At 40.4% G+C, this 12,612-nt stretch overlaps 1 protein-coding gene across 2 annotated transcripts in view; it reads left to right on the top strand.

Moving 5' to 3' along the window:
* LOC308184664 (ADAMTS-like protein 1) overlaps nucleotides 1-11,085 on the top strand; it is a 43,624-nt gene extending 32,539 nt beyond the window's left edge. Inside the window, exons 7-8 of one of the 2 annotated variants that reach the window (XM_080571961.1) lie at nucleotides 4,794-5,004; nucleotides 9,778-11,085. In XM_080571961.1, coding sequence (XP_080428087.1) covers nucleotides 4,794-5,004; nucleotides 9,778-9,996 — 430 coding nt within the window. In that variant the 3' untranslated portion in view covers nucleotides 9,997-11,085. Of the gene's footprint in view, nucleotides 1-4,793; nucleotides 5,005-6,520; nucleotides 6,716-9,777 lie in introns of those variants that run through there. The other variant, XM_080571962.1, reaches the window with a different exon arrangement.
* Nucleotides 11,086-12,612: the final 1,527 nt, after the last annotated feature.

Below are 12,612 nucleotides of genomic sequence, written 5' to 3' on the forward strand. Positions count from 1 at the left end.
ATCTGAAGTTGGGAAATGTGGGAGAAGAGCATGAAGCCCAGCACTTGAGTGTTCTCATTGTACTCAAAGGGGCTATTCACAAACTCACAGGCTAGCCTGTGTCTCAGCAGTGCTGGTCTCAGTCACCTCTGGAGTCCGGTGAAGAGCCAGGAGAAGGGTTCTGTTCACGCAGTCCCTCGGTTCTTCACCCGAAATGCTTAGCCACGATATAGCATTGCTACTTTTTGTCTTGTCACAAGAAAGAGGGAAAGTTCATTTATAAATAAAATTAGTTGGATAGAACTATTTAGAAGCTCACGCTCATGTTAAGTGTTAGGGGCTTTTTTGTTTTCCCTTTAAACAGCTTGACATTGGGTTCAAGTGTCCAGGCTATGTTCTATTGAATATGTGAGCCCTCACAAAACTTGAAACTCCTTGAAGTATAGCGTGTTAAAGTTGAATTTATCATTTGCAGGCAAGATTTCTGTTAAGTATGTTGAAAGAATGTTCTTTATAAGAAAATGGCATTATTAGCTATTTTTTAAAAGCACCTCTAATATTTTTACAGTAATGGCAAAGAGTAATTGTGTTGTGATATAAATATAGATTTTCAGATCATTGGCCCCTTTTTTGGCAATTTGGAGCTTTGCAATTGTTCTCTTTCTTTAATTTAAAGGATCTGCAAATGCTCATGTTTTAAAAGATACTGAGCATGATGAATTGTGGAAAGTGCATGTTTACCTGAAATTAAGCACATGCATAAGCACTGCCCAGAGAAGCCTGACTCACTCAATAAGTATGTTCCAGAAAATTAGTTACTCCTTGACCTATAAAAATTACAATAGTTATTGATAAAATCACTATTTAATAACATATTACAGATTATAATTATAATTCATAATATGAACTGACTGATATTTCCTAGCTGGGTATTATCTTTTCCTAAAATATGACCATTATTAATTCACTTTTGTTATTTTATAGTTACTGGAGGTGCAAGAAATTTAGTGCTCAGGTTGGTCTGGCTTTTCACGGTCTTCTGTTGAGTTTTAGACCACACGCATAACATTGTGTATAAAAATTAATAAATAAAGGAAAACCACTGCTTTGAGCAATCAAATCAGGTTCACTAGTTCATTCAGACAAATGTATGTGTCCAAATCACCAATTCTAAAAAGTAAAAATAAAAAATAAAAATTAAAAAATACTGAGGCATCGCAACAGTCTGCAAGAAGCAGGAGATGGTTCATCTGGAAAGTGCCAAGTTTCTATGATCAGTTTAGTGTTTTGAATTTGTGATGATACCTGAAATAATCTGAGTTTTAAGACCATCCTCTGCTCACTACACTTTCCTTTTACCTTTTGAACGCCGTTGTTTGTTTTTTTAATGAAATACAACAATTGAAATATTTTAAAGACTAGGTTGTGCTTAAATACATAACTGCTATTTAGGCATTTAGGAGATGGAAACAGAAAAGTGATGAAATCATAGACCTAGAGCTAGGACAAGCCAGGGGCTTGGGGGAACAGATATGCCAAAGTTCTGCTGTGAAAAAGGCTAAAAAGCTACTGCTTCTCTGTTGCTACATATTCATATAGGTTTGGGCACTAGTGGTGGAGAAAGAAGGAGGGATCAAAAGAATATTCCAGAACAAACCCATGCAATCTCTTCAATGGGCTTTGGTAAGCACTACAGGAAGTACCAAACCAATGACTTCAGCTGGACTATAAACTAGCAAGAATGCAAATTTTTCCTAAAGTCTACCCCATAACAACAACCACAGTCAGCGTACAAAGATGCCAAACCCAATTGTGTGAGCTTTCCTTAGCTTGATCCTGTAACTACCTAATTTACCTTTTTAAGTGTAAGATTATCCTACTTGAATTTTAATTCTGGCATTATCAGTTGCATGCAGGATATCATGCCATTCTTCTCCTTTAAATTTATTTTTTTATTATTTTTTGCAAGTCATACTAATTGGAAAAGTCAGTTCGGTGTGGCCAAATCATCAAAAATATAAATAAATAAATAAAAAGACAGAGGAATGTGCAAATAAAGACCATATGAAATAAGAAACGGATTATTTGAGCTCACATTTCATAACACTCTACAGTAAGGATAAAACTGTATTACTGCAGCAAGACAATACTAAAAAAAATTAAAAATAAAAAGAATTACTATCTCCAACAGAAGAAAGATAGGTTATAAACTACTTGTAGTAGTACTCTCCTACCTATTTTACAAAGTGGTGCAATCACCTTTAGCTATTATAAAATAATCCTACAGTCCTGTGATTCTATTCAATAAGGTTATCACTGATCTCTCTCTATTTGTGTAGGACTGTGAAATTCTGCCAATCATCTATATCATCTGTGATTTTGGTTACTTGCATATCCCTACTCTACTTTGCATATCCCTACTCTATTCTACATTCTTTGCTTTGTATCTATGAAAGCCCAAAAAGTCAATGAAAACACAAGGGTAAGAGAGAATTTGACCTCATATTTCCTGAGCACCTCTGAGAACTCTCCTATTTAGAGCAGCTGGAAGGAATTGTGAATAAAATTATATTATGGGTAGGGCAACAGATGCAACCTGCAACAGAAAATTCAAACATTAGGAAAAAAAATCCTTTCTCTTTATTGAAATGCAACATTTCTTTCTGGAAGAAGAAACAGTCACCCTCTTCTGCAGAAGCCAAGATCTCCAAAGAGTTTATGTGGCCTGCTGGCCACTGAGATGTGAACTGCCAACAGAAACATTGTGCTCTTATACCAATAACAAACAATGAGTTGCTGGAGGCAACAGCTATTACCATCACTTGAATAAAAGCAACTTTAGCAACTAACCATGTATGAAAATAGATTCTGAAATAAGAAAATGCCTTCTTTTCAGCACCTACTCAAACATCTCAGTTTAGATCGTGCCAAAAACTGAAAGGTAGCTGATATCCACATTAATTCTGACTGACAATTTTATGGGAAAATCTGGGAAGACCTATCCCCCAAGATCATTCATATGGAGAACATACTCCAGATTAGTTTAGCTGGCTGCCAGATGTCACTCCTATTCCACTGCTAAATAGCTCCCAGTATCAGACTTAAGTGGCCTTCAGTGTATTACAGACTGGAAAGTGGCCATAACAACTTCTTCCTCACTATGCAGGGTGTATTGATTTTTAGAAAGGGTTAAACACATTTTTCTGGTTGTTAATGGCAAAATGCAGAATAGAGCTGTGGCATTTAGGGAAGAGGAGGTAGATTTCACTACCAAGGCTGTTGTCTAAAAGCAAACTAGAGTGTCATTAATATTGCATACAGTGATGCTCAGGGCAAATCCTGTCCTACTATAAAATCAAAGTAATCAGCAGATGGGGCACAGAAGGGGAGCAGAGTGGCGTTTTTGGCCTTTGCATTATTATCTACTGAGGAAAATATATTTCTTACCTACAATCTTTTAAATTTGTTTATGGATATTATTGAGAGAGAGGGAACAAATACACAGCACAACTTTATAAAATAAAAAGAGAAGTTAGAATAGTTCTGTGAGAGTAGGATGATGGTTTTTTTTCCATAAAATGTTTACTAACATGGTGCATTTTAAACATGCTGAGCCGTTTCCATTGACTGCTAATCCTAAACTATCAGAGTTTTTCCCCATAGCTCCTTCATAAATTCTGCTTCTTGTTGCTGACATGTTTCATAACTTTCCTTCATTGTCTCCCTCGGTCCTGTTGGAGCCAGAGGGTGTCTTTCATCATCATCACTCCTTTTAGTTTCTGCCTGGCTTTGCTTTCTACAAGGGCAGGTTGTCTGAGCTTTCCTTGTCCTGAATGTTTAATTTACTCCCCTGACAATCAGTTTCAGTAACATCATGCAGGCAAGAAAGCTATTCTTCAGGATTAGAAAAAGTGTCAGTATCTGGCTTTTGTACTTTCGTTTTGGATGTAGGAGTATGCTCATGTCAGTCTAGTGTTTTGTCTGAAGTGGATGGGAAGACTATTCTCTTATATTCTCACTCTGAATACAAGACTTCTTTGTATATGTGTTTCTGTATATCTCTGAATTGCCTTCTAGTAGAGTACAAGAGTGAGACTTGACATTTTAAGCAATTTTCTGTGTATCGCTGACAGAATTAGAGGGTGTTTTCGGTACTGACAAACACCAGAAATCTGGTTTTCATGTGATAAACACTGAAAATGAGCCATGAAAAATCCTGTTGATTCAGAATTTACACAGCTAGCACAGAGAAAGGTTGGGTCAGTAGTAGTTGTTTACCCAGACAGTAAAGAGGGTCTTTCTGCTCTCCTGTTACATCTTTCAAGGCCATAGCACACCCTACTCAACAACAAGAAAAAGCCTGCCAGGAACCCCAGAAACTCCCCCGGATTTTCTGGAAGAAATTCCTACTCAGGAATTCATCGATGTATTCCTCTGATGAATATTGTTACTAGCTTTTTTTCTTTTGGTTAAAGACAGAAAAGAACCAGCTAATGAAGTCCATTCAGTCTTGAAATACATTATCTAGGCTCCTGCCCATCAAAAACTTTTAATGTAGAACACAAAACTTGTTCTTATGATATTGCAGGAGTCCAAGAGACCTGAAGCCCAAGAGCTTCTAACAAAAACCAAAAATGCAGACGAACAGTTAATACTCTTCTTAACCTCATCCTTCAGCTACAAGAAGGGTCACTTTGGTCAGAAAAGGAGAAATCCCTTTCATTTACTGCTTCTTCACTCCGTCATTTTGAAAAGAGAAGGATTAAGGCTACTTCATATTGTGCTTAAGGTTTTCTCTCCTGACCCCTTCACAGATGGGAGATTGGGAAATGGAGCACCTGCAGTCTTACCTGTGGGGTTGGATTGCAGACACGAGATGTCGTCTGTTCTCACCTATTATCAAGAGAAACTAACGAGACCGTGATCTTGGCAGATGAATTGTGCCATAAACCTAAGCCATCCCTCGTGCAAGCCTGTAATCGCTTTGACTGCCCACCCTCCTGGTATCCTACAGAATGGCAAGAGGTAAGAATGTGTGAGTTAATCTCATTTTATGATTATTAAAATAGTCATGCATGATCAGTAGATTGTTTTGAGTTAGCCTATTAAGAGGATTCATTAATCATTCTAATGAGCTATTAAAAAATGAAAAAGTGTGGCTTTTTGCTCCTTAATGAAAATGAATCAGGATTTTCAGAGGCAAATAATGGCCATTGCTATTTCTAATGCAAGATTACTGAAAACTTTTAATGGCTGACCATAGGTTCCAAACAAAAAGATCTGTAATGTGATCGTCAGCTGGAGTCAGTGGATTCCAGTTAGTAGTGAATTTCTAGGTTTCTAGGAACACAAAGCTACAACAATCAGGGAGGAGAGGATCTCTGGAGCATGATGGGTATTCCTTCCATTCTCAAATAAGAATTTAGTTTAGGGCAAGAAACACTCCTCATCCTTCAAAGTCACAAATAAGTGTGAGGTACTTCACGAAATGCATGCCTTTTTACACTAATATTGAAAATTTCAGTCTACTCAATGGATCTGTACAAGGCTTTCTGTCTTTGGTAGGCTACCTGAAATAAGTTTATTTGCTGCCATCTGGTTGCAAATGAAAATACACAATTCAAAAGACTTAAAGGTGTTTATGTTGGATATGATACTGCAGAAGGAAGAAATTATACTGTTGGGCTGTTGAGAGGAATGGGAAAATTCACTGTACAGTGGAGGTGCAAGCAAAATGTCTATTTAAACCTTCAGTTCTGCTGGGTGTAAGGATTCATTCCATGTTATCAAAAAGCCATGAGCAGTTGGCACTGTGCTTACATATTACTCCCAGTCTCCATCTATAAAATCTGCCTTTGACTTAACAGCCAAGGAGATGTTAATGTACTTACCTAATGAAGCTGTTAAATCTGTGAAGCCATACTTCATGGGAGACCTCTGGATTTGGGCAGCCTTCCCAGTAACCAAAATTTATGCCAGCCTGATGTTCTGTCAAAACTAGATAACTAGCCTATGGCATTAGTCCTTTGTTTAAAACAATTGAGTTATATTTCATGCTTTAACATTAATTTGTCTACTGATATTCACATACACATATTTGCTTAGTTGTACTTTTCAGTGTTGCTAGGCTGTATCCACACATGAATGCTATATTGGTAAATAGCTTTTTACTAACACGTAATATAATAAAGTTAGCATATGCTATAAGATGTGCCTGTGCTAGTTAAAAAGCCTATAATTGGCCATAGTCCTTACAGAAAGCAATTTTCTGCAACTTTATTTGAACAGCCAGAAGAGACATTCATTATATGATACTCAATGTCTTCCTCAATAGTGTAATCACACACATTTTTGCCTGTCTAAAGTAATGTTTTAGGCATTTTTTATATCTGCACAGAGGCTCTCAATCTTGTTGAAAGATGAAACAGATCTTAGGGAGGATGGCACTCAATTAAGTGTAAAGGCTTTAACAGGAATCAGGAATTAAATAAGACTGTCCAGGTTGCACCTCTTGTGTTAACTGCTGTCTTCTCTGGACTAGGTGGAGACAGAGGATGTGTGCTGCATTTCACTGCTGTGGATTAACTAAGGTCCTCTACACTTTGCAGGAAGGACAGCTGTATATTCAGCTCCTCATTATGTGGCCACTGAATAGTTCTTGTGACTCCCTTTTACCAGGAGAAAATGACATAAACAATGCACTTCTCTACATGTAGTCATCTGCCTCTGTTGAGAACAGTATAGTGCAAGAAAAAATAAATTAATCCACTAAAATTAATTTCCATCCTCTCATTTTTTAAAGATGTCTGTCTTCCTTCTTTGCACCACCAACCTGTGTACATAAGAGGTCCACCCTGTAGCAAAGCCAGGCCTGGCAGTTCTGTCTCACACAGGTTTCCTGTGGATGGCCTCTATGTGAAAACCTGCATCAACAGGCCAGTGCATTGCACTTTGTCATTATTACCACTGGTTGACTCCTGGGATGTGCAAGGGAAGAGACCATCTGGATGGGATGTTGGTAGCTGAGACTTCATCTGGAGGCGAGCCCCAGCCACACAGCAGGGCTGCCAAGTCAGGGGGTAGCCAGCATGGCTGCACATTGTTTCAGGAGGGAGTACCCAGCAGCCCAAATCCTGCAGGAGGCTTCTTGGAAGACAAACCTACAGACCTTACAGAGGTCTCCACATCACCCTGAGACCCTGAGAGGTGTTCCCACCTGTGGAGAGACAGAGGGCCATGCAGGAAGGTGCCTGTAAAGCTTCGCAGGCAGTGGAGGGAAACATCTGCACCCCACGTGGCACCATTTGAAGCCATTTCTTTGATTTAATCTATGAAGTTCATCATGCTTTTCCAAGCACTCTCTCAAAATAATTTTAAGCAAAGAAACAAACAAACAAAATTGCAATGCACAGCATTTTCTTTTCTAAGGCTCTTTATGCTTGTTAAGGGAGGATTCTCTGAATTAAATGCCTTTAAAAGACCCAGTGTTCCTGGCAGATAAACACAGGATAATTATCAGTGTTGTAACACTCCAAGCAATTTTTTTAAATAACTCTTTGCAGATTCAAGGCTATTTATTTTTAAACAGTTCTATTCCTTAGCTAAATCCATTAGGATGTTCATCATGTTTTCAATAGTGTTTCTGGAGGAATATGGATATAAGCTTTCATTTTTACAAGCCACTATAAATATCGACTCTGCAGACCTCAAATAGGAGACATCCATTAATAAATCTTTGTCCTTCTTTGTTTTATTACTGAGTAAGTGATACTTACTTCTTTCCACAAGTGGAAACTTCTTTCCACAAGTTTGAGAAAGGACCAGCCTCCCTGACTCCCAAACAATGAAATTGGTGTTTTTGCCTGAATCCTGTGCAGTATATGCATGTGCGTGGATGCTCATAAGCATGTGCTGAGGCAGAGAGATGGTTGGCTTTCCCTCTCTGCTTTCAGTGGGGACCATCAATCCTTTCTGTTAATTATTGTTTGCAGATTTTTGTATGAGCAGAAGAGATCAAAATGATGACTGCAGTAGAAGAAGCCAAGGCCACAGTACCACCAGCAGTTTAGGACGGCATTTGCCAGCACTTCTACCAGAGGAGTCAATAGCTGCTGTGGGGAGCTCTTTCTTGCCCTTATTTGTAGCACCCATTCCCTTGAATCTCCAGAGGTGCTGTGCAGTCACACAATCATCCTGGTTAAAGCCAACCTGAAGTGTAATTAGGTTTAGCCTAGATTAATTTTGCACTCTGGCTCACTGTGCAAGTGCTCAAATACTTATGCCAGTATATGTGAAAAGCAGAAAAAAAAAAAAAAAAGAAAAAAAAGGAAAAAAAAAGACAATAACAACAACAAAACAAAACAAAACAAAACAAAAAAACAGGAATGAGTAAATGGCAGAATTAGGTGTATGGATTGTCTTCTTTAGTATCAGTCTTGCCCTATGTTTCCTTAAGCTAATTTTTGAGCCAGGCATAATTAGGTAGCAATGTGGGGAGATGCATCTCTTTAAGTCAGTACTCTCACAAAGCCCTAGATCCCCTCTAAAGGGGTGCTGGGGGATATAGGAACTGGCTCTGCTCAGGAGCTGTGGGAGGCAGGAATGTCAGGAGACACAGTGCAAACACTTTGCATGCATGGGTGGGTGAGGTGAAACTATGGCACATCTCTCCTGCCTGTGACACAAGCACAGTTCTGTGTTGTAACAGAGTTGTGAGACCTTTCTGAACACAGAGACAGCAAGCACATTATTCAGATGGGATGTGTCTAAATAAGATGTGTCTAAATGTGTGTAAAAATAATTCCTCTCAGAATTATTGCTTCATATTGTCTGTAAATCCAAGTGAACTTTGCTGCCATTGGTCTACCCCCTTTCTTCGAATAATGTGGGAGCTGGAAGGTTCCACTGGAGAAAAGTCAGCAGAGATCCCAGACCAGTGAAATGGTTCCAGGGGTGAAGGACAGGTGCAGGCACAGCTCTGGTGCAGTAATACAGTATACTAGAAAAGTGTTCCTGCGGACAAGGAGGAATCTTGTTACTGTGTTTGGCTTTCTCTGGCATTTGTCGATAGCATTTGACACTGAGTAGCGAGTTATTTTTCATAAAACAAATCTGTGTGAGTGACTGAAGGGCAAGAAGCAAGAAAAGATCTGTTTTGTCTTACTCTTTTATCTGGTCATGATGAGAGACTTCCTGGGATTTGTTTGACTGACAGCGGGAACATGCTTTTGTTGTGTTTATACAGTGCCTAACTCATTTTGGCTCTGGTATATGACTGCAGTCCTTAGGCAATCTTGAAATAATACTTTTAATCATATTTTTCTTGATTTACTCTCTCCTCAGGAATGAATTGTTCTCAAATGAAAGGCTGATAAATGTTTTCTTTTGCTGAAAACTAAAGTATTGTTTTACTTGCTTAATTTTTTGGAAGCTTTTGAGCTTCATAACATTCTAATTGGGACAAAAACTATTTTTACTCATTAGAGAGCAAACCAAACAGAACATAAATACATCTTTCTTTACAGTGTTCAAGTCTGCACTTCCATTCTATCTTTCAAGAAAAATGTATATCCTAAAAAATGAGGCTCACATTAAAATTTATGCATATCTCTCTCTAAGAGAGAAGGGCCTTTCATGTCTCCAAGATTTTATAAATAATTTTCTTTTTAACTGCCTTAGTATATATTTTAATATTTCGTCATGTGGTTTACTACTTCTCAGACATAATTCCTTGTTGCAAACTATAAGCAATTCCTGGTAATTTCAGCATAACACAACATCACCCTTCTCCTTTACTAGGTGAAGAGAGAAATGGAATTGAACTGTCTGGACTACGCAGAAGAATTGGGAGCCACCTATCAGCCACCACAAAAAGATCTCAGAAACAGGGCAGAGACACCAAGCTTCCCAAAAAAAAAAAAAAAATTTAAAAATAATTCAGGAGACTGCATCTGTTTGTTCAAAATTTCCTGCCCTGCATGGGTAGAAAATAGATACAGAGAGGAATATTTACATTAAAGAGAGAGGGGAGGTGGGCTGTCTGGATATTAATCAGCCAGTTTGTTGTGGTTTAACCCGGCTGGCAGCTAAACACCACACAGCCGTTCGCTCACCCTCCCCCCTCCCTCTCTGGGATGGGGGAGAGAATTCCCTAATTCCACACAATTGGCTCCGGTGTCCCAGCACCGGAGCAGCCAGGTGACAAGCTGCTCACCTATACAGCGACCAAAATCTTTTCGCATATCTCGTAGCTCACGCTGGTATAGGGTTCGGGTAGTTACTGTTGATTTTTCGACATCCTCATCTTCATCCTCCTGCACCTTTGATGGCCCAGCCTCGTCTTCACTATGCCCAGACCTAGCAGAAGACTGTCTGCGTTCTAAACGACCTGAGTCTCTATACCATTTTTTCACCTTGTCTACAGGGGCAACTTGCACTGCTACAGCTCGTTTCTCTGACCCAGCCACAGGGTCTGCCACAGCGGTTGGAATACCCTCTGCGGGGTCAACTTGCACTGCTACAGCTCGTTTCTCTGACCCAGCCACAGGGTCTGCCACAGGGGTTGGAATACCCTCTGCGGGGTCAACTTGCACTGCTACAGCTCATTTCTCTGACCCAGCCACAGGAGTGGGAGCAGCTGCAGGAGCTGGAGCTGCTGCAGGAGCTGGAGCTGGAGCGGCTGCAGGAGCTGGAGCGGCTGCAGGAGCTGGAGCTGGAGCGGCTGCAGGAGCTGGAGCCGGAGCGGCTGTAGGAGCTGGAGCCGGAGCGGCTGCAGGAGCTGGAGCCGGAGCTGCTGCAGGAGCTGGAGCTGGAGCGGCTGCAGGAGCTGTCGCTAGGTTGATAGTAGCATCAATTGCAGCTCGATAGGCACAAGCCAGACCCGAGCACGCTACAGTGATTTGTGTCACTTTGGAACTGCCAGAGTCATGACACCTTTTTTTCAAGCATTCTGCCAGCTTTTTAGGATTTTGCAGTTGTTCAGGGGTGAATGTCCAAAACACTGGAGGTGACCACTGCTCTAGAAACCTGCCCATATCCTCCCACACTCCCTGCCACTCGCAACTATCCCGCCTCAAGACAGATCTCCGGATGAGATTCCTAAGTAGTTGTTTAACCTTAAACAAAACCTGAAGCGCATTCAGGAGACATAACAACAAGAACATGCTGGTCTGAGTATCCCAAGGATATTCAACATCTCGGAGAACCACCGTAACTAGCTCGGAGGATAAGAGGGTGGTGAAGGAGAAAGGGAGAGTGAACAGGTAGGGAAACATGTCTTCCCCTGTCCCCTTCACAGATTGGCTCCCTAACGAAAACAGGCAATAGGTGTAATTGCTAATAGTTTCCGAGATATGGTTTCCAAAGTATAGAGTCGACGACAGTGCTGAGTACAAATACCAGGTTAGAGTCGTGACCAGAAATCTCATCATTTCATAAGCCATTGTTACACCGCACAGTACCATAACAATCTTAAACCAGGGCCCGGAAAGGATAAACAGTGCAACAGGGAGCACATACAGAAAGTAACGTGCTATAAAACTCAATTTGGAAAACAGGCACAGCAGACTGGAGATTAAGGCAATCAACATCGTGACTAGCAACTATTAAGCAGGTCCAATACTTATACCAATTTTAGTTTAACACACTCTGGTCAAATCTGTCGATATCTCAACCCTTCGTGCCCCACGTTGGGCGCCAAAAGGACTGTTGTGGTTTAACCCGGCTGACAGCTAAGCACCACACAGCCATTCGCTCGCCCTCCCCCCTCCCTCTCTGGGATGGGGGAGAGAAACGGGAAAGTGAAGCCTGTGAGTTGAGATAAAGACAGTTTATTAAGACAGTAAAATAATAATAACAATAATAATAATGGTAATAATGATAATAGTATTAATAATAATAATGTGTATGAAACAAGTGATGCACAATGCAATTGCTCACCACCCACTGACCGATGCCCAGCCTATCCCCGAGCAGCCGGCCCCCCCACCCCGGCCAGCCACCCCTATATATTGTTTAGCATGACGTCAGATGGTATGGAATACCCCTTTGGACAGTTTGGGTCAGCTGTCCTGGGTCTGTCCCCTCCCAGCTCCTGCTGCACCCCTAGCCTGCTCGCTGGCAGGACAGAGCAAGAAGCTGAAAAGTCCTTGGCTTGGTGTAAGCACTGCTCTGCAACAATTAAAACATCAGCATGTTATCAGCGCTCTTCTCATCCTAATCCAAAACATAGCACCCTACCAGCTACTAGGAGGAAAATTAACTGTCCTAACTGGAACCAGGACACTCAAATAAACCTTCCTCCTTACCTTTTGGAAAGAGCACACACTGCTGTCATGACAGCCATAAATACTGAAGGTTATTTAATGGGTTATTATACTAACCTTATAAACCAATTGTTGAGGCCAACAGCAGGTTGCAGCTGTTATACAGCTTTCACATGAGTTAAAAATCAGTGGAATGCCATACTGCAAGAAGTCTTGAAGGACAGGAATTCAAGACTGAACAGTTAAGTTTTGAAATGCAGTAGGAGTAGACCTCATGCATCTCAGAAAAGAGAAATATGAAAATTACAAAAGGAAGAAAAGGCAAAGCAATCAACTGGAGAAATTCTTATTTACCACACTCAAATTTCCA

This window comes from Anser brachyrhynchus (assembly GCF_964034855.1).
Source record: "Anser brachyrhynchus genome assembly, chromosome: W".
NCBI lineage: Eukaryota > Metazoa > Chordata > Aves > Anseriformes > Anatidae > Anser > Anser brachyrhynchus.